The 18,661-nt window shown below is 45.4% G+C and overlaps 2 protein-coding genes across 8 annotated transcripts in view; both read right to left on the bottom strand.

Annotated features, from left to right (window-relative positions):
* Positions 1-6,013: 6,013 nt before the first annotated feature.
* Positions 6,014-8,683, bottom strand: LOC135552657 (GTPase IMAP family member 8-like). Its single transcript, XM_064984403.1, has 3 exons — positions 8,420-8,683; positions 7,347-8,072; positions 6,014-7,179 (listed from the first exon to the last, which is right to left on the bottom strand). The coding sequence occupies exons 1-3, from the start codon at positions 8,445-8,447 to the stop codon at positions 6,617-6,619; spliced, it is 1,317 nt and encodes a 438-aa protein (XP_064840475.1). The 5' UTR covers positions 8,448-8,683; the 3' UTR covers positions 6,014-6,616.
* A 2,613-nt stretch (positions 8,684-11,296) lies between these two features.
* LOC135552656 (ubiquitin carboxyl-terminal hydrolase 2-like) overlaps positions 11,297-18,661 on the bottom strand; it is a 37,279-nt gene continuing 29,914 nt past the window's right edge. For 5 of the 7 annotated variants that reach the window (XM_064984396.1, XM_064984398.1, XM_064984395.1 and 2 more), the window contains 10 exons: positions 16,609-16,659; positions 15,594-15,720; positions 15,351-15,462; positions 14,700-14,810; positions 14,405-14,469; positions 13,768-13,871; positions 13,485-13,644; positions 13,016-13,120; positions 12,796-12,916; positions 11,297-11,828 (listed from right to left, as the gene is read on the bottom strand). In XM_064984396.1, coding sequence (XP_064840468.1) covers positions 11,744-11,828; positions 12,796-12,916; positions 13,016-13,120; positions 13,485-13,644; positions 13,768-13,871; positions 14,405-14,469; positions 14,700-14,810; positions 15,351-15,462; positions 15,594-15,720; positions 16,609-16,659 — 1,041 coding nt within the window. In that variant the 3' untranslated portion in view covers positions 11,297-11,743. The remainder of the gene's footprint in view (positions 11,829-12,795; positions 12,917-13,015; positions 13,121-13,484; positions 13,645-13,767; positions 13,872-14,404; positions 14,470-14,699; positions 14,811-15,350; positions 15,463-15,593; positions 15,721-16,608; positions 16,660-18,661) is intronic. The other 2 variants (XM_064984400.1, XM_064984402.1) reach the window with 1 other exon arrangement.

Here is an 18,661-nt window from a genome sequence, read left to right as displayed (position 1 = left end):
AGAATGTGAAATGTCAGAATAACTGTTCCTAGGCCGTCATTGAAAATACGAATTGGTTCTTAACTGACTTGCCTAGTTAAATAAAGGTAAAATAAATGTATTTGTATTTTTTAGGCCCATTCCTCCTGACAGAGCTGGTGTAACTGAGTCAGGTTTGTAGGCCTCCTTGCTTGCACACACGTTTTCAGTTCTGACCACACATTGTCTATAGGATTGAGGTCAGGGCTTTGTGTTGGCCACTCCAATACCTTGACTTTGTTGTCCTTACGTCATTTTTCCACAACTTTGGAAGTATGCTTGGGGTCATTGTCCATTTGGAAGACCCAATTGTGACCACTTCCTGACTGATGTCTTGAGATGTTGCTTCAATATATCCACATAATTGTCCTGCCTCGTGATGCCATCTATTTTGTGAAGTGCACCAGTCCCTCCTGCAGCAAAGCACCACCACAACATGATGCTGCCACCCCCGTGCTTCACGGTTGGGATGGTGTCTTCGGCTTGCAAGCCTCCTCCAAATATAACGAGGCTTGCAAGCCCTCCCCCCTTTTCCCTCCAAACATAACGATGGTCGTTATGGCCAAACAGTTCTATTTTTGTTTAATCAGACCAGTGGACATTTCTCCAAAAAGTACGACTTTTGTCCCAATGTGCGTTGCAAACCGTAGTCTGGAATTTTTATGGCTGTTTTGGAGCAGTGGCTTCTTTTTTTTATTCCTGTTCCCTCCAGCATCTTTACAGGGGCCTTTGCTGTTATTCTGGGATTGATTTGTACCTTTTGCACCAAAGTACGTTCATCTCTAGGAGAGAGCGCGTCTCCTTCCTGAGCGGTATGACGGCTGCGTGGTCCCATGGTGTTTATACTTGCATACTATTGGTTGTACAGATGAACGTGGTACCTTCAGGCGTTTGGAAATTGCTCCCAAGGACGAACCAGACTTGTGGAGGTCTATAATTATTTTTCTGAGGTCTTGGCTGATTTCTTTTGATTTTCCCATGATGTCAAGCAAATAGGCACTGAGTTTGAAGGTAGGCCTTGAAATACATCAACAGGTACTAACCCTAACTCTACACAAATTATGTCAATTAGCCTATCAGGAGCTTCTAAAGCCATGACATCATTTACTGGAATTTTCCAAGCTGTTATATAATTTGTGATACAGTGAATTTTAAGTGAAATAATCTGACTTTAAACAGTTGTTGGAAAAATTACTTGTGTCATTGCACAAAGTAGATGTCCTAACCGACTTACCAAAACTATAGTTTGTCAACAAGAAATTTGTGGAGTGGTTGAAAAACAAGTTTTAATGACTCCAACCTAAGTGTATGTAAACTTCAGACTTCAACTGTAATTACATTTCTTCCCAAATGAGCGGCATTGTGCCACTAAGTAATGGTTGTATGGGGAGCTTGTTTATGGCTCTTCCAAAGTGTCAAAGGAAATTAAACTGAAAGGAATGAAAACATAAAAAAAGACATACAAAATGTAGTTATCACACCTTTTAATTGGACTGTATTCTATTTACGGCTGTCACATTCGTTTTAAGGATCGGACCAAGGCGCAGTGTGGTATGTGTACATTCTATTTTATTTAAAGAATGAACACTGAACAAACGGAACCATGAAGCTATACAAGTGCTGACAGGCAACTACACAGACAAGATCCCACGAAACACAAAAGGGAAATGGCTGCCTAAATATGATCCCCAATCAGAGACAACGATAAACAGCTGTCTCTGATTGTGAACCATATCAGGCCAACATAGAAATACAACAACCCCTAGACCTACAACAACCCTAGACATACAAAAATCCTAGACAATACAAAAAATAGCATAATCACCGTAGTCACACCCAGACCTAACCAAAATATTTAAAAAACAGAGATATCTAAGGTTGTCCAAGGTCTTGGCAAAATGACCCTATCATGGCATTGTGTAAATCTAGGGTGTTGATTAGGGCACTATCCTAAGTCGATAACTACATGATAAGTCTACAGCTGTAATGCACCAGCTTTGGGCAGTCTACAGGGATGACCTATGGACCTCTGTGGAGAAACTGGTGAGTACTGTAGCTGTAGAGTCAAAAGGCCTAAGAGTAACCTTTCAACTTTACGAAGGCTGGTATTTTGTTCTGACCCTTCAGTGATCCGAGCATAAATCCTTATTAAATGTTCCGTTGTACATTGGCGTTTGTGCTTACACAAGCGCACATACCAAGGGAAAGAAACCCAAGTATCCGGTTAGACTGCAACCTATTCAGAATGAGTCTGATGTCATCAGATAATTTCCAGGTCAATGCCTGGAGGTCAGTAAGAATTGATGTCGACCTCAAGACGTGTTAAGGGGACCTGTAGTAGTTTTACTACACGTCGATGTGTCTTACACCATTGTAGTGGTGATAGATATGAAGGAGTCTATTTCATAGCTATGTCCTCCACAGAGGAGCTAACCTCACAACGAAAGTACTGTACTCTATAAGCTCTGAACCAATCGTACGCGGTGTGATCATGGTTCATGACTTCTAATAACATTCCTCCTGAATGGAGGGTTCTATTTATTAGTGGCATGTGTGTTAACCATCAGAAGATTGTTCTGGAGATTCCCTTACACGTGTTTCAATCTGAGTGACTAGTAACTCCTCTGTCGCTGTTATCAATAGCAATTAGACTTGTGAGGTCTCTAACCTTACTGATTGTGACTGGACTGACTGTGCTGGCATTGATACTGGTACTCAAGGGGACCAGTTGTCCTACTGATTTATTCTGAAATATTATCCTACAGGAACACATGATTAGAGCATTGTACTAGTTGTACTGTAGTTGAACCTACACATGGCAAGGCATGACTATTTTTACCATTGTTTTGGAGGTGGAACGTCCACTGGACTTCTGTTACAACTAGTGTGGTACACCTCCATAATATCTTAGATGTGTTCTCAGGTTATCTCCGGTTGAAGTCGTGTAATACGCTAGTTGAGATGAACTTCTCTTGCCCTTTAGACACATCTGCAAGCACTGCGGCCGCCTCAGCAAAATGTACAGAGTGTACATTTTCCACTTTGTGGGGGACTGTGACCCCTTACAATGATACTCATGGCATCAGTTTAGCAAGTGACACAATGACTCCCACTGGTGTAACACTTTGCAATATCACAGACAGATATCCTCGTCTCAGTTCACAGGTACTGAAGAGGTTGCCACACGCAGACGCGATGGTAACTGACAGACCTCGACAGCCACTGAGCGTTTTTAAAGCACAAACACCAGGAGATTTGGTTGAAAGGTTACAGCCCTTCTCATAACAATGCGGCCGCTGACAACTCGTACAAAGGGTCCGATCTCTTCATTTGTACCTCGGATACCAACACCAACCGTTGGTGGGGGGGGGGGGGGGGGGGACTTCAACTCGTAATTACATTTCTTCCCAAATGAGCGGGTGCACTTGTTTAGCACTTGTTGCTGTTGTAGAGACGAATGAACCTTGTCACGTGTTTATTCGACATTTGCTTTAACAGGTAAACCCTTATAGAACCCGTAGTGTTCGGATAGCATTCCAATACGTCCTCTATGTCAACTAGGAACGTCTCAGTATCGTTTGGCTGTCCTGGAATGAGGTCAAAGGTGGGGAAATTTTTGACGAGTTTGTCAAGGCGTTTCCGCGTCAAGTGGGTGGAGAGGGTTGGCTTCATCCTTTGGGGAAATTGGGGCCAAAAGGCCAAGAGGAGAAGCCAAGCTTTGGCTTTGTTGGCAAAGAGGAGCATATTGCTCAGTGCCAAATGACCAAGAGGAGAAGACTGAGGGACACATGAGGGATGCAAGGTCTGAAACCTTCTATCGTCTTCACTCTTTTGAGTGCCGGGCTCTGGTTGCTTGGTTGGGTCGTCACGCTGTAGCATGTGAGCATTCTGGAATTCCACCAGATTATATCTACGGGTGGTATTCTGCTCCATTGCAGAGTCCACTTGAGCGCTTAGACTACTGATTTTGGACACGTGAGTGTCATACTTGCTCCTGTCTGTCTCATACTTATCTGTCATGGTTTGCAGATCGAGGTCGTGAGTATGAGAGATTCAGTGATGAGATTTCCTCCGCTTGCTTAGAAATCAATATTTCCATCTGCCTCACCTGAGTTCTCTCATCATTCATTTGGTCAGCGACTTCAATGAGTTCTACTGACCTGTCATCCAACTTAGTCATTATGTAAACTTTAATTAACCTGAAAGTGTTGCTTCAACTAGATTAATATGGAAAAGTTTAAAATGTCTCATTTACTTGGAAGAACCTGAAAAGGTATGTTTGACAATTGAATTTATGAAATTGAATGAGACGATTACATCCAATCAATTGAGATTGGCTGGATTATTATAAATGTAAACAGGAGTTCAAATGTTAGGGTACATTCACCACTAGGGTCACTTGTCCCTAAGGCCGAAGCCACATGGGATTCTCGCGAAAGCGGGACTTCCTTCAGTACTGGGTAGTACTAGAATTTTACTTATTAGTTAGTATTATGTCTCATACTGCGGTACGCTATTAACCAATTTAACACATGGGGATGTCACTATGGAAACCCGAAACTCCCGCCCATGCAAACCTGCTAATTAGAAAATCCTGTGTAGATTGTATTTTCAACCAGCAATGATCAGGAATCAAATCAAATCAAATTTTATTTGTCACATACACGTGGTTAGCAGATGTTAATGCAAGTGTAGCGAAATGCTTGTGCTTCTAGTTCCGACAATGCAGTAATAACCAACGAGTAATCTAACCTAACAATTCCACAACTACTACCTTATGCACACAAGTGTAAAGGGATAAAGAATATGTACATAAAGATATATGAATGAGTGATGGTACAGAACGGAATAGGCAAGATGCAGTAGATGGTATCGAGTACAGTATATACATATGAGATGAGTAATGTAGGGTATGTAAACATTATATTAAGTGGCATTGTTTAAAGTGGCTAGTGATACATTTTTTACAACAATTTTCATCAGTTTCTATGAGGAGCAGTTGCCGTACCAGGCGGTGATACAGCCCGACAGGATGCTCTCGATTGTACATCTGTAGAAGTTTGTGAGTGCTTTTGGTGACAAGCCAAATTTCTTCAGCCTCCTGAGGTTGAAATGGCGCTGCTGTGCCCTTTTCACCACGCTGTCGTTGTGGGTGGACCAATTCAGTTTGTCCGTGATGTGTACGCCGAGGAACTTACCTTAATACCCTCTCCACTACTGCCCCGTCGATGTGGATAGGGGGGGGGGTACTCCCTCTGCTGTTTCCTGAAGTCCACAATCATCTCCTTTGTTTTGTTGACGTTGAGTGTGGTTATTGTCCTGACACCACACTCCGAGGGCCCTCACCTCCTCCCTGTAGGCCGTCTCATCGTTGTTGGTAATCAAGCCTACCACTGTAGTGTCGTCTGCAAACTTGATGATTAAGTTGGATGCGTGCATGGCCACGCAGTCGTGGGTGAACAGGGAGTACAGGAGAGGGCTCAGAACACACCCTTGTGGGGCCCCAGTGTTGAGGATCAGTGGGGTGGAGATGTTGTTACCTACCCTCACTACCTGGGGATGGACCGTCAGGAAGTCCAGTACCCAGTTGAACAGGGCGGGGTCGAGCCCCAGGGATGACGAGTTTGGAGGGTACTATGGTGTTAAATGCTGAGCTGTAGTCGATAGGTATTCCTCTTGTCCAGATGGGCTAGGGCAGTGTGCAGTGTGGTTGCGATTGCGTCGTCTGTGGACCTATTTGGGCGGTAAGCAAATTGAAGTGGATCTAGGGTGTCAGGTAGGGTGGAGGTGATGTGGTCCTTGACTAGTCTCTCAAAGCATTTCAAGATGACGGAAGTGAGTGCTACGGGGTGGTAGTCGTTTAGCTCAGTTACCTTAGCTTTTTGGGGAACAGGAACAATGGTGGCCCTCTTGAAGCATGTGGGAACAGCAGACAATTCCGTTGAAATTGATAGTAGGTATTTCCTCGTTTACAAGAGAGAATCTACTGTGGCAATTTACTCGACACATATTTATTAATGTAAAGCTTGTGTTGTTGGTTGACTTACTTTTCATTTCCAATGTATTTATTACATTAATAAAAACTTAATACAGACTTAATACAGTAGGATCATTTCTTATCAAAAGGGGAAAAGTAAGTATTCCTGAGCTGGCTCCATCTGACATTGGTAACTTAATCAAGCCAATCATGATTTAATTAATATAATCTGTTTTCATTCAAATATAGTCTAATCAAGGAATGTCAAATTACAGCATGGTGATGTCACCATGGAAAGACCAAAACTAAATCCCACCAAAACAAACAGAAGTTTCAGGTGGTTTTATCAAACAACTCTTACACTGAAAGGACATTATCCTAATTTTCACTATTTCACAGTATTATTCCAACCTCATGGTGTGGAAATATATAATAAACCCCATTTTTGGCTGCAGTTGACCTTTAAATGATTTGACTGGATACAGAGGAACATAAACATTTTGTTTTAGATAAGGCCATACAAGAACTTACTTTAAATAATTTGGCGCAAATTACATCAATGTATAATTTCAAACATTTTATATAACAGGGTGTTATCCGCAGAGGTGAATGATCCAGTGTCTACAACTGCTCTACCATCTGCAACAGCTCGACAACCTGGGTTAGATCGCCCTTAATATTGTTATCTAAGACATGGTACCTGTGAGAACACTTCCCCAGCAGCCCACGGAGGGGCTCTCCAGTCTCCTCAATGTGCTCCTCAATGGTTCTGCCTCTTAACTCATCACCATAGGTGAAAAGCACCATGGTGCTTCTCCATACCCCCTCACCCAAAACACTCAGGTATGTCTCCACAGCACACCTATCTTTCTCTGTGAAGGAGTCAACTGGTATGGCCAAGAGGAATGTACAAACTACCCCATAGGGGCACAGGGATGCACTGCCTCTCATCTCCAGTCTGACCTGCTTCGGGTTGGACAGACCGTAGAGACTCCAACCAGGAGTGTCCACCACCATGACTGTCCTCCCTCCCACCTCTCCCTGTCCCACCACACAATGGACTGTTCTTTTGCCACTACCAAACTCTCTTCTGCCAAGAATGGTATTTCCTGCTGAACTCTTCCCAGAACATCTTCTTCCCAGCAGCACAAGGCCAAACGCAGCTGGCCTACATTTAGATGTCTCTGTCAGAAAAATAAACAAAAACATCTGAATACAGCCTGTGCAGTTATACAATGCTACTAAGTAGCCCAATGTTCTCTATTTGCAATGGTATTCTTTAACCTTTGCCACAAACATGCAAGTTTACACCCCAGCTCATCATTGAGCCTTGTGAGAGCAGAGCACTTACCTATGGGTACCACTGCTGTGACCCGCTGGTTCTGCCTTGTCCTCATGTCCTGCATGACAAGCATTTCCATGTCCTCTCCCTGCTGTTTCCATCCTCCCATCCTCAAGCTCTCTCTCACCTGGGTGTACAACCTCTCCTGTATTTCCCTTGGACGCCTATTTATCTCATCCATCTTATCAATCTTCTCCAACAGCAATTGGACCTGAACCTCTTTGTCCCTGGCGTGGCTGTCCAGAACATGGAACTTGTTCCCACACCTCTCCACAAGCCACAGGAGACTCTTGCCCTTCCCTCGGATGTGTTCCTCAGCGGAGGTTCTTCTTGGTATCTCAGTTCCGTGGGTGAGGAGCACTATAGCTCGCTGCCAGATAGGGGCCTGGATCTGCCTCAGGTGCTCCTCCATGGCCCTCCATTCTCCCTGACTGAAGTCCCCTATGGCAGAGACCACTAGGAGGATGGCATGGGGCCCCAGGGAACAGAGGGACAGGGCTCGTCCCAGCTCCTGTGCCACTCTGCCAGGGGTGCTGCTCCCCACGTACCATCCAGGAGTGTCCACCACAGTCACCTGTCTTCCTGCAACAGTGCCCTTCCTCTTAGAGCTGTGAGTTGTCATTATCTCTGTGTCAAATTCCCTCTTGCCCAAGATGGTGTTCCCCACTGAGCTCTTTCCACTCAGTCTCTCTCCAAGTAAAAGCAGGATCCGCTTTGAAATACATGGGTCTTGACCTAATATGGAGTTAGAGTTAAACACACCTCAAACGTATTTTATATCTATTCATGCTTTCATTTCATTGAGTAACAACACATGATCTTATTAAGAAATAAGGCCCGAGGAGGTGTGGTATATTGTCAGGTCCTGACCTTAAGTTCCTTTTTGATTTCTCTGTTTTAGTTTGGTCAGGGCGTGAGTTGGGATGGGCATTCTATGTTTTGTATTCTATGTTTTGTATTTCTGGTTTTGGCCAGAAATCCAATCAGCATACAGGGCTTGAAACACCCAGTTTATAATTATAGCTCATGCAAGTGTGGCACTATTAATGATACAAGAACAGAAAAACAGTCAAAAGACTTACCAAGAGTGGTTGAACTGTGAGCTGCCATTTGAAGGTGCCACTCTTTATGTTACGATTGAGAAGTGCAGTAGATTGCGACAGCCAACTCCATGCTCCTGTGACTTACGTTCTGGCGATAACACATCTCTTCTCTTCCCTAGCCTGCTACATTGTGAAGAAGGTACCTCCCATTTGCTTCAAAAGTACCCATTGATTAGTATAACAAACCCTCCCTATGATAAGTGGTATTGTAGACTAGTCATGCCCAAGGCATTCATAACAGTTCCAAATTACTCTTCAGAGTTCTTCAGAAGTCATTCTAGTTAATATGCAACCAACCAGGCGTGTCATACGTGTGTTGATTCAAGCCAAAATACACTGAGTGTACAAAACATTATGAGCACCTGTTCTTTCCAGGTGAAAGCTATGATCTCTTATTTATGTCGAATGATGAATTGAGGCTGTTCTGGGCGGGGGGGGAGGGTACTCAGTGTGTTTACTGATATACTGTAGACTCAAAGCAAACAAGAGGTGAAAATGTATTTCCCATTATGTCTTTATGAATGAGTCATTCTTACCTCCCAGTTATTCTCTGTTGAGTGATGTCATCCATTGTAACCAGGGGGCAAAGTGAGCAGTATTATTCCTGGGTGTTGTACTTACACGGCATCAGCCCTCGGCAGGACAGTGACATCCATAGGCTACAGAAATAGGTCTCAGCTAAGGGAACAACACCTCAGTCCAGGAGGCAAGTCTGGGATTCCCATAAACAAAGTGTTGAATGGCTGGGGGGGGAGTCTCAATACAGGGAAATCCTTTTAGAATACATGCCAATCAAGTGGACATACAGCATTGGATGAGCTTGGTGGTTTGTTACTAACACGATTAGCAGACCCTTTTATCCAGAGCAACAGAACTGGTAACCTCGTCCCCGGGATAATTGTGTATAGCAGCTGAACGGGGAAGTTAAGCGGTATCTTTGATTACGAGCAATGGGAGGAAGTGTTTGGTGAATGAGATTACAGCACGGTCAAGATTGAAAGTGATACACATTCAGTATGTTAACCAAGCGGGAATTTAACCCATAGACCTGGTGTTGTTGACACTATGCTCTAACCCATAAACCATTGCAACCACGGTCTTCGACCATTTAAAGCCGCAACAAGGGGTGCCTATATGATGTAGATGGTGATAATCAAATATATATGTGAAGATCTGTTTGCTCAACTAGCCATCCAAATAAAAAGCAAGTTGTTTAATAACGTCAATATTTCTTAAATACGTACACAAGCATCCAGGCTATGTAAGGGTTATGTGCCTTGGCAGCACATTGTTAGACTCATGTCTGTAATGGAAAAATATAAAACCCATAACTGACTGAACATAAACAACACAAAATACGAAACTAAAAGCCACAGTTTTTTTTAGTTTTTTATTAATTTATATATATATATATATATATAATAAATTCACGTGTTTTGACTGCCACTGTTAAAAAGTATGACTCGTATCACATGTAAGTCACCTGTAAGCATAATTAAGAGCCTTTCTCATTCACCTGTTAAATGAACTGAAAACACTAACAGGTCTTTTCAGCACCACTGTAATAGTACATTCTCTATATTGCATCAGAATATAAAAATATACAGATATGTTTTTTTTTGTGTGAAAACATTCTTCCCGTGTTGTTCAGTGGCATGACAATTGAGGATGAACAAATCCATACGGACAAGATTGGGATCAATAGTGTGATTTCCTACGGGATCGTCCTTTCATTCACAGCGCTTTAAAACATCAGTCGCAGCCACACTGAAGAAAATAACACAAGGTACAGGGCATCCTCTGAACACGTAGCACTCTCAAGAGGACAACCTGCCCCCCACCTTCAGAGAGGAAGATGCAGGACAAGGAGAGAGAGAGAGACAGAGAGAGAGCAGCAGTGAGAGGACAGAGTAGTACTGTACACAGCTGAACAGAGAAACTGGGATGAGACATTGCAGTGTGTCGGCAGGGGGGGGGGCACTCAGGTTTGTGTGAGCGGTGTGGTAAGAAGACTTTCTGACGGCTCCATATTGTTCTACTCCAACCTGTCAGCAGGGGGCGCTGCCGCAGTAACACAGTTCAGTTAATCTTCCACCGTGATGATGGTGGTAATACCAATACAAAAATCAACAAGAAAATCAAAAAACAAAAATTTAAACAATGTCTTTTAATATTGAGGCGATCTCGAACAAGAAGAGAAGAAGGTGCGGTCGGGACGAGAGTTTGGTTTGTTGCAGTGCATTGAGAGGGACTTCGGAGACGATTGGTTTTTATTGCCTGGTGATGCTCCCCTGTCTTAACCTAACACACATACTCTCTGAGACACACACACACACACACACACACACACACACACACACACACGCACCACACAAGCACAGGCCGACTCCTCCGACCACCCTGCTCTCCAAGAGCAGAGAGAGAGCGATGTGGCAGAGAAAAGAGAGTGAGGAGGGCTGGGTTGAACGGCAACTGCAAAGATGACAGATTCCTGTAGTGTTTCCATAGTCTGAGGGTGGACGTCCAGCAGTAGAAGTAGCCTCTCTCTGTTGTGGATGGAGTTGGGGAGGGGGGAGTAGTAGCCTCTCTCTGTTGTGGATGGAGTTGGGGAGGGGGGAGTAGTAGCCTCTCTCTGTTGTGGATGGAGTTGGGGAGGGGGAGAAGTAGCCTCTCTCTGTTGTGGATGGAGTTGGGGAGGGGGAGTAGTAGCCTCTCTGTTTTGGATGGAGTTGGGGAGGGGGAGTAGTAGCTCTCTCTGTTGTGGATGGAGTTGGGGAGGGGGAGAAGTAGCCTCTCTCTGTTGTGGATGGAGTTGGGGAGGGGGAGAAGGGTTGTGGATGGAGTTGAGGAGGGGGAGAAGTAGCCTCTCTGTTGTGGATGGAGTTGAGGAGGGGGAGAAGTAGCCTCTCTCTGTTGTGGATGGAGTTGGGGAGGGGGAGAAGTAGCCTCTCTCTGTTGTGGATGGAGTTGAGGAGGGGGAGAAGTAGCCTCTCTCTGTTGTGGATGGAGTTAGGGAGGGGGAGAAGTAGCCTCTCTCTGTTGTGGATGGAGTTGGTGAGGGGGGAGAAGTAGCCTCTCTCTGTTGTGGATGGAGTTGGGGAGGGGGGAGAAGTAGCCTCTTGTGGATGTGTAGTCCTAAAGGGCCTGGCTTTGCCCTCCTACTCCTCCCGCCCGCAGTGCCCTCCGCCTCCTCCCGCCTGCCGCCCGCAGTGCCTTCCACCTCCTCCTCCTCCCGCCCGCAGTGCCCTCCACTTCCTCCTCCTCCCGCCCGCAGTGCCCTCCACCTCCTCCTCCGGGAGGCCCTCACATCCGCGAGGAGGAGGCCAGCTCGTAGAACAGCACGTAGGCGTCACTGCTGCGCACTTGGCTGGAGGACATTGGCGATACTCTGTGAGGGGAGAGAGGAAGAGGGGATGCATGTGAATGAGCTGTAATGTTGTTGACAGTCCTAACAGTGCAACGAATTGACAATATCATTGAAAAAATGCAATTATGTTGAACTGGGAACAGCCATATTGAGGCTCCCTTCCACTATTATGTCACAAAACCATGAAAATGGATGGTGTATTCAGACGGTTGTTTTCTAACAAAAGGTACTCGTTTTACGGGCAGAGAGTTTTTAGAGTAACCTTGCGTGGGTACTATCATACTGTGCATTAAGCATAGAGAAGGTTAAAGGAGGAAAAGGAGAGAAAAAACAGGAGAGAGAGAACTGCATAATGAATGAGAGCGGAGGAGCAGGGAAAGAAGACACAGGTAGCTGCTGGGAGAGAGAGAGAGAAGCAGATAGGCTCTCACGTGGCAATGAGTGGGAGAGAGGTGAGAGAGCGAGGAGAAGAGAGGGGGAGGCGGAGAGAGGGAGGAGGTAGGCTACTGCACACTAGACAGAATTTAGGGGAGGTACTGTTATTAAGAAAGCAAGTAGCTCTGGGTGAATGGTATGTAGCCAGCAAGCAGGACAGACCGACAGACAGATGGACACAGGCTCTTCATGTCCTCTCCCTGACAGTCTCTGCTCTAGCACTCAACATGAGGCCCAGCAGATCATTTGTTACACAGAGGTCCTACACTGTGGTGGTCCATTCTAAACATCATCCTATTTCCTACTGTATAAAGTGGTGCACTACTGTTGACCAGATTAGTGATAAAAGTAGTGCACTATAAAGGGAACAGGGTGCCATTTCAGATGTATGCAGTGAGGTGGAAGAGTGCTCGAATGTTCTAAACAGGAGAATTTCCAGTGTTCTAAGATTTCCAGTCGATTCAACGCAAATGAGCTCAGTTCTGAGCAGTATGGTTTGCTAGCAGAGCCTTGTGGGTAGTGTAGTGTCATAAAGGGAGAGGGAAAGACATACCTGGAGTCATTGAATGTGTACCATTCTCCCGAGGTGGGGTTGCGACAGTACGCTGTGTAGTGGCCGCCCATGGTCGTGCCTGAGTGATTGGACACTGCGTACAGGTTATAAACTGCATTTACTGTGGGGGGGGGAAAGGGACAGGGGAAAGAGAGGAATTAGTAGAACGCCACTGTGGTATCTCGACGGACGATTCTACCCGACAGACGATGGTACTCACTGCTGTTTTCCGAGGCAAACTCCCTGAGGTCCAGTTTCTCCATGGGGAAGTTGACAAATGTGGACAGTTTGCTGGTTCTCCGCGCTTCAGAGAAGCGTTTCAGATCTGGACACGTAGGTGGGTTAAGGAAAAATCAGTGTAGGGAGGAAGTGTCTGTAAATACACAGAGACGGGGGCTTCATATGGAACCTTGGGTGGGTTTCACATAAAGGTTGACATACATACATTAACACATAGGCAAGCCTCTACAGTAACAGAGAGCACTTCTAGGCTGGTCCCAGGTCTGTGTGTTTTAGTTGAACCATAACCAACTCCTCGGACTACAATTGTCTCATGCATGATGTGTTGGCATAAGCACAGGTCTGGGACCAGGCGTCAGCCAACTCCTCTCTCCTCTATGACATCTAATGGGATAGAGTACTATCAGACAAACGGAGCCCACAAATATGAGCGGCTTGAGAAAGGATACGAAGCACTAAGATCTTGGGGAATTTCTGTACAGTGAACTTCTTTGTGCATCTTCTTCTGGCTTTACACCTGTAGCACGTTGGTTTTTCATCTCCGTCGAGCACATCCTCTTTGGTGAAGAGACTCACGCAGTCCATCAGACTCACTTCTCCGTAGCCCTTCTTGACACATAGACACACGGCACATTTAGGCGACATCAAAACGCCGGGACTGTATGTGGGTCTGGTGAACGGTGAATGTGCAATACTGTGGGGAAGAAGCTGGTGTGCATTGTCGACACTGACCTTGGCGATGGGTAGCGAGAGATCCCAGAAGGGGTCAAAGACAGTGGAGCAGTATCCACATGTGCTGCATGTCAACGAGCTCTTCAGCTGACCCACAAACAGGTCTGTGGAGGGCAGGGCAGAAAGGGACCATTACTACCCCCTCACACACACACACACACACACACACACACACACACACACACACACACACACACACACACACACACACACACACACAGACAGACACACATGCATGCACGGCAGATTGATGTTGCTTGCCATGAATTTTGCCCTGGAGGCAAAACTGAGCAATTTCCGCTAGATGGGCCAGCTGCAAAGTCAAAATTGCCTAGTTATATCATAAAAATGTATGATAACAAAAAGTTGCTTTTTGGTCTTCATTTAAGGTTAGGCATCAAGGTTAGTGATGTGGTTAACATTAAGGTTCAAAAAACGGAACATAACATTTGACTTTGTGGCAGTGCCAGCTAGTGACCACTCTGCAGAGCTGCCCCCAGGGAAAGATTCATGACAATAAATGCCAACCTGCTCACACATGCACGACATCAATCAATAGACTACACATGACCAGGAAACACAATTTATTAACAGCACAGAAGCGTTACTCAACCCCTGTGGGTGTTGATGCCCTTACCCACTACTTTGCTGTCCTCTCTCTCCAGGTACTTGCTCCACATTCTATCCCCTTTCTCTCGGTCACTGTGGGAGGGACGACCGGACAGGAGAGGGTGTGTCAGTATTCATGCTCACTGCTCCCACGCCCTCCCCTCGTGTAAACCCACGAGGCGTCACGCCTCCACACCCACTGATGCGTACTAATAATATGGGACATGCTCTAGCCCTGGCTTTGTCCTACTCTCCCAGTTAACATTCTCTTGACCGTAGTCCCACGGTCGTTCACGGAGAGAGAAAGAGCAGGAGACACTCACGGCAGGTGGTCAAAGTCCTCCGAGCTGCCCCGCGGCCGCACCGTGACCCGGTTTACCTCGTTGTGCAGCCCGTCCAGCAGGAAGCGCAGGAACTCCTGGGCATCCTGTTGGCTGGAGGGAAGGACACAGACAGACAACACCGTTTTTTTACGCATTGGAAAATCATCTACAATATACCATTACTGATACAAAAGGTATTGGATTCGGAGTGCCTCTGAAATGGCAACCTATTCCCTACAGATGTAGGATCTTAGGAAATGGCAAACTTGCAGTGCATTTGAAGTTTTAAAAACGCTTCTGAAGTTTGTCATTTCCACTTTGAAATTTCTGACTTGATTTGCCCTTACGAAAAATGTATCAACCTCTACAAAAATGTCTGTTAATTATAATCCACACAATAATTCACATTACCTGTTGCGGCAGAATTGTTTTCCTGCTGTAGCAAACTGGCTCAAATTAAGATCCTACATCTGTATAAAGTGCACACATGTTACACTAAGGCCCATAGGGCTCTGATGTTGTCAAAAGTAGTGCACTATATAGGGAATAGGGTGCCATAGGGCTCTGGTCAAAAGTAGTGCACTACATGGGGAATAGGGTGCCATTTCACAGGTAGCCTTGGTGAATAGCTAGTTGAGGAACAACACATACTTGTATCCCACAAATCGGGGGGCGTATCTCTGGATCTGAGTTTTGAATTCTGAGGGGCCGACTGCCTCGCTGCTCGAGGACGTCCACATGGTCTGGAGGAGCTTGGCAAATTCTAGAAGCACAACCAGGAAGATAGATCAGATTCCCTCGGAATAGGGGTAGACATTGTAAAATGGGGGACTGGCTGGTAAATACTATGTTCAGCATTCATTGACTGCAGGGGACTTAGGCTAGCTGTCTCACCCTCCATGAGGGCCCCAGTGTTGGTGCGGCTGTTTTTGTTAAGGTCGCGTCGGTGGGAGTTGTGCAGACAGTAGTCCCGGAGGTTGTGCGTGTTGCTGAGACACTGCAGGATGGAGTTCATGAAGCACTGTAGAGACACACACACACACACACACACACAGTCTTTAGAAGAGGTTTAACACACACACTACCATGCTGTTTGTGGTGCAGGAAGTTACAGCTTCAATATCGAGATTGTTGAGAAATATATATATTTTTAATTTCCTGCATACACAATAATTTGACATTTACGGTTTCAATGTTGAAGACAAATGTGCAGAGGTGAAATCGTGTCTGCTGAAGTTATTTTTAGATATTTGTTTGTTACATACATGCATGCATGGAGTGGCAGGTAGCCTAGTGGTTAGAGCGTTGGGACAGTAACCGCAAGGTTGATAGATCGAATCCCCGAGCTGACAATCTGTCTTGTTCAGGGGCAGTTAACCCACTGTTCCTAGGCCGTCATTGTAAATAAGAATTTGTTCTTAACTGACTTGCCTAGTTATATGAACAATTAACGTTACACATGCTTGCATGGGGAAAACAAGGAACAGCGGGCTGAGTGAATGAAAGGTAGAAGGGATAGAGAGAGTGAGAGACAGTCAAGTCCCCCAGCCGGTACAGAGTGCAGCAGAAACACTCTGATAAGGTTACTGTGCAAGTAGACAGTTTATTTCGGGACCCATCCTTCTCCCTGTTGCCTGGCAAATGCCCCCCTCCCCTGTCCCCTCCCCTCCTGTTTGTAGAGCCATGAGATGGCATGGCAAATCATCTCAGCTAATGGAAATAGACTAGCTAAGAGAAAGTGTTTGTGATATCAAAACACAGCCCTTAAGCCGATGGCAGAGGATAGGACATGTGGAATACACTACGTTTTCGGTACACTGACAGTATTCCACATTTATTACACAACGCACATGAATAGAGGCCTAAATATAGTAGAAATATGTCTGTGTGCACCCAGGCCACTACTTACGGTATTTCCCAAGTTCCGTAGGCCCACCAGGCCCTGGGTGCTCTTGGAGTTCTGGGGAGGAGAAGAACACCACAAGGAAAACCATTTACGACAAAAGCACGTGAGAGAATGTGATCTCGAAATGGCCCTACGGTGGAAGGACGTGTGCGATAAACATGGGGGGGGGGGGGGCCATGCTCGGAAAACAGGGGCGGTTCTACTGTAGGTTAGGCGACTAGAAACGCTGTAAGATGTAAAGATGGACATATTCTTTGTCGAACATTAGCCTGTTCCTGTTTCAATACAGGGGGAATCACGCCGTACGCACCACCTCAGATGTGCAGCGTTCCCGACACAACTGAAACATCTTTAAAAAGGCTTTAAAAGTGGATAACTGTCTAGGAATGTAGAATAAGGGCTTTGTAGAAAATAACATGACTGACGTCACTGCAGTTTAATTATATAAAGTTCAGTCGTTTTATAATTGAGTAGTAATGGAAATAATTACCAAAGCATCAATATGACTGTGGACAAAACTTTACATGAAGTACATATCTCTTTAATATGGAATGAAATGTGTTGTGCCTTAAGGCCTCTGTAGAAATGCTACAATCAATTATTTATGCCTCGTACTTTGAACATAAGTGAACACAAGGCCCCATCACAATGATACAGGCCCCACATTTAGACCAGGAGGAAGAGAGACTGGGATAGGTAGAGTACAGTTCACGCAGAGTCTAGACAGGCCAAAAACCTGACACAATTATGCTTTTATGGGTTGATGTAGAGCACAGCGCTGCTGGGGAACAGGAGAGGGAACCCAATCCAGCTTCCAGTGGACTTCAATATAACACTGAAGTGACCCTGACTGAAGCTCTCCAACAACCCTCACCTGCATGTTCTGTTCCGGGCTGGCTCATATAGCCTCCCTCCCTAGTCTCTCCCCATGACCGCAGGAGTGACCAATCACCACAGGACACACAGTGAAAAACAGACACACACCCATGTGCTCCTGGTGTCTGGGAGTTCAACCAGACAGTGTGTTCCAGTTATGAGAACACAAACTTGGGACGGGCTGTAGCGTTTTACTATTACATAAATAACCCAACGCCATCTGTCCCCCTTTCCCAACAGGATAGAAAAACCCATCCAACAGTTTAATTAACTCAGGATTATCTAAATCCTTCTTTGTCAATTCCAACGTAAAATAAAGTGATTTATTAGTCCGCGACCACATGAACAAAACATTTCCTGTTGTCAGTTATCGGTATACAGTCAGTTCCTTGTAGTGGGTTGGTTCCTACTGTCCGAGACAATATATCTAATTTTCACCCTCGTGCTCACTTGTTCACTTCCCTTCATTTGAAAGGAATTGACTGGTATGATTTATTTTGTAGCCCACACAAATCCAATGCTTTTACATTTGTGGCAAGTAGTGTGCGAGTGTAGGCTACACTTCACGAGGAAGGGCAGATTATTAGGGCGCTGCAAGGCAAGGATCATACTGGATAATGCTCATAACAAACTCACACAGCTTTTCACCTCCAGAAGAGTTTTCCGGAATGAGCCCCATGACGTCACCATGTGCCGTACTTTGCTGAGTAATATCATCAGAGCCCAAAATAGCACCTTTCCTTCAGAACTGGCTGACGCGTTCCCATTGGCTGGTTGCTGTCAGAGCGGTGTGACTGTCACTGCAGAAGTCATCCTGACAGCCTCTCTCCCAGGGAACGCTATTTTTACATGAACAAGCTAGAGGACAATATGACAAACGCACTTGGTCACACTCACAACATCTGGCAAGAGCTTTAGTGTGACATACTGATGAACTGACTGACCGACCAGTGTTCTTCTTTGGACTAGCAACAGATGAATCCGTGTCCCCCATTATGAAAATGTCTTATTCATTAACCTTTGATGATAAACTTAGTTATAGAACTCTTAGTCTTCACAGTGGTGTGACAAGCCCCGGCACATGCAAGAAGCCCACTGCTGTTAATCATCATAGAAGTGCACTAATCACCTTGTGATCGGAAAAGGTTGCCGGTTCAAACCCCCCGAGCTGCCTGCAGTG

This window comes from Oncorhynchus masou, chromosome 13 (genome assembly GCF_036934945.1).
Source record: "Oncorhynchus masou masou isolate Uvic2021 chromosome 13, UVic_Omas_1.1, whole genome shotgun sequence".
Lineage (NCBI taxonomy): Eukaryota > Metazoa > Chordata > Actinopteri > Salmoniformes > Salmonidae > Oncorhynchus > Oncorhynchus masou.
The sequence above is the reverse complement of the archived record's forward strand: the minus strand, read 5'-3'. Positions and strand labels throughout refer to the sequence as shown.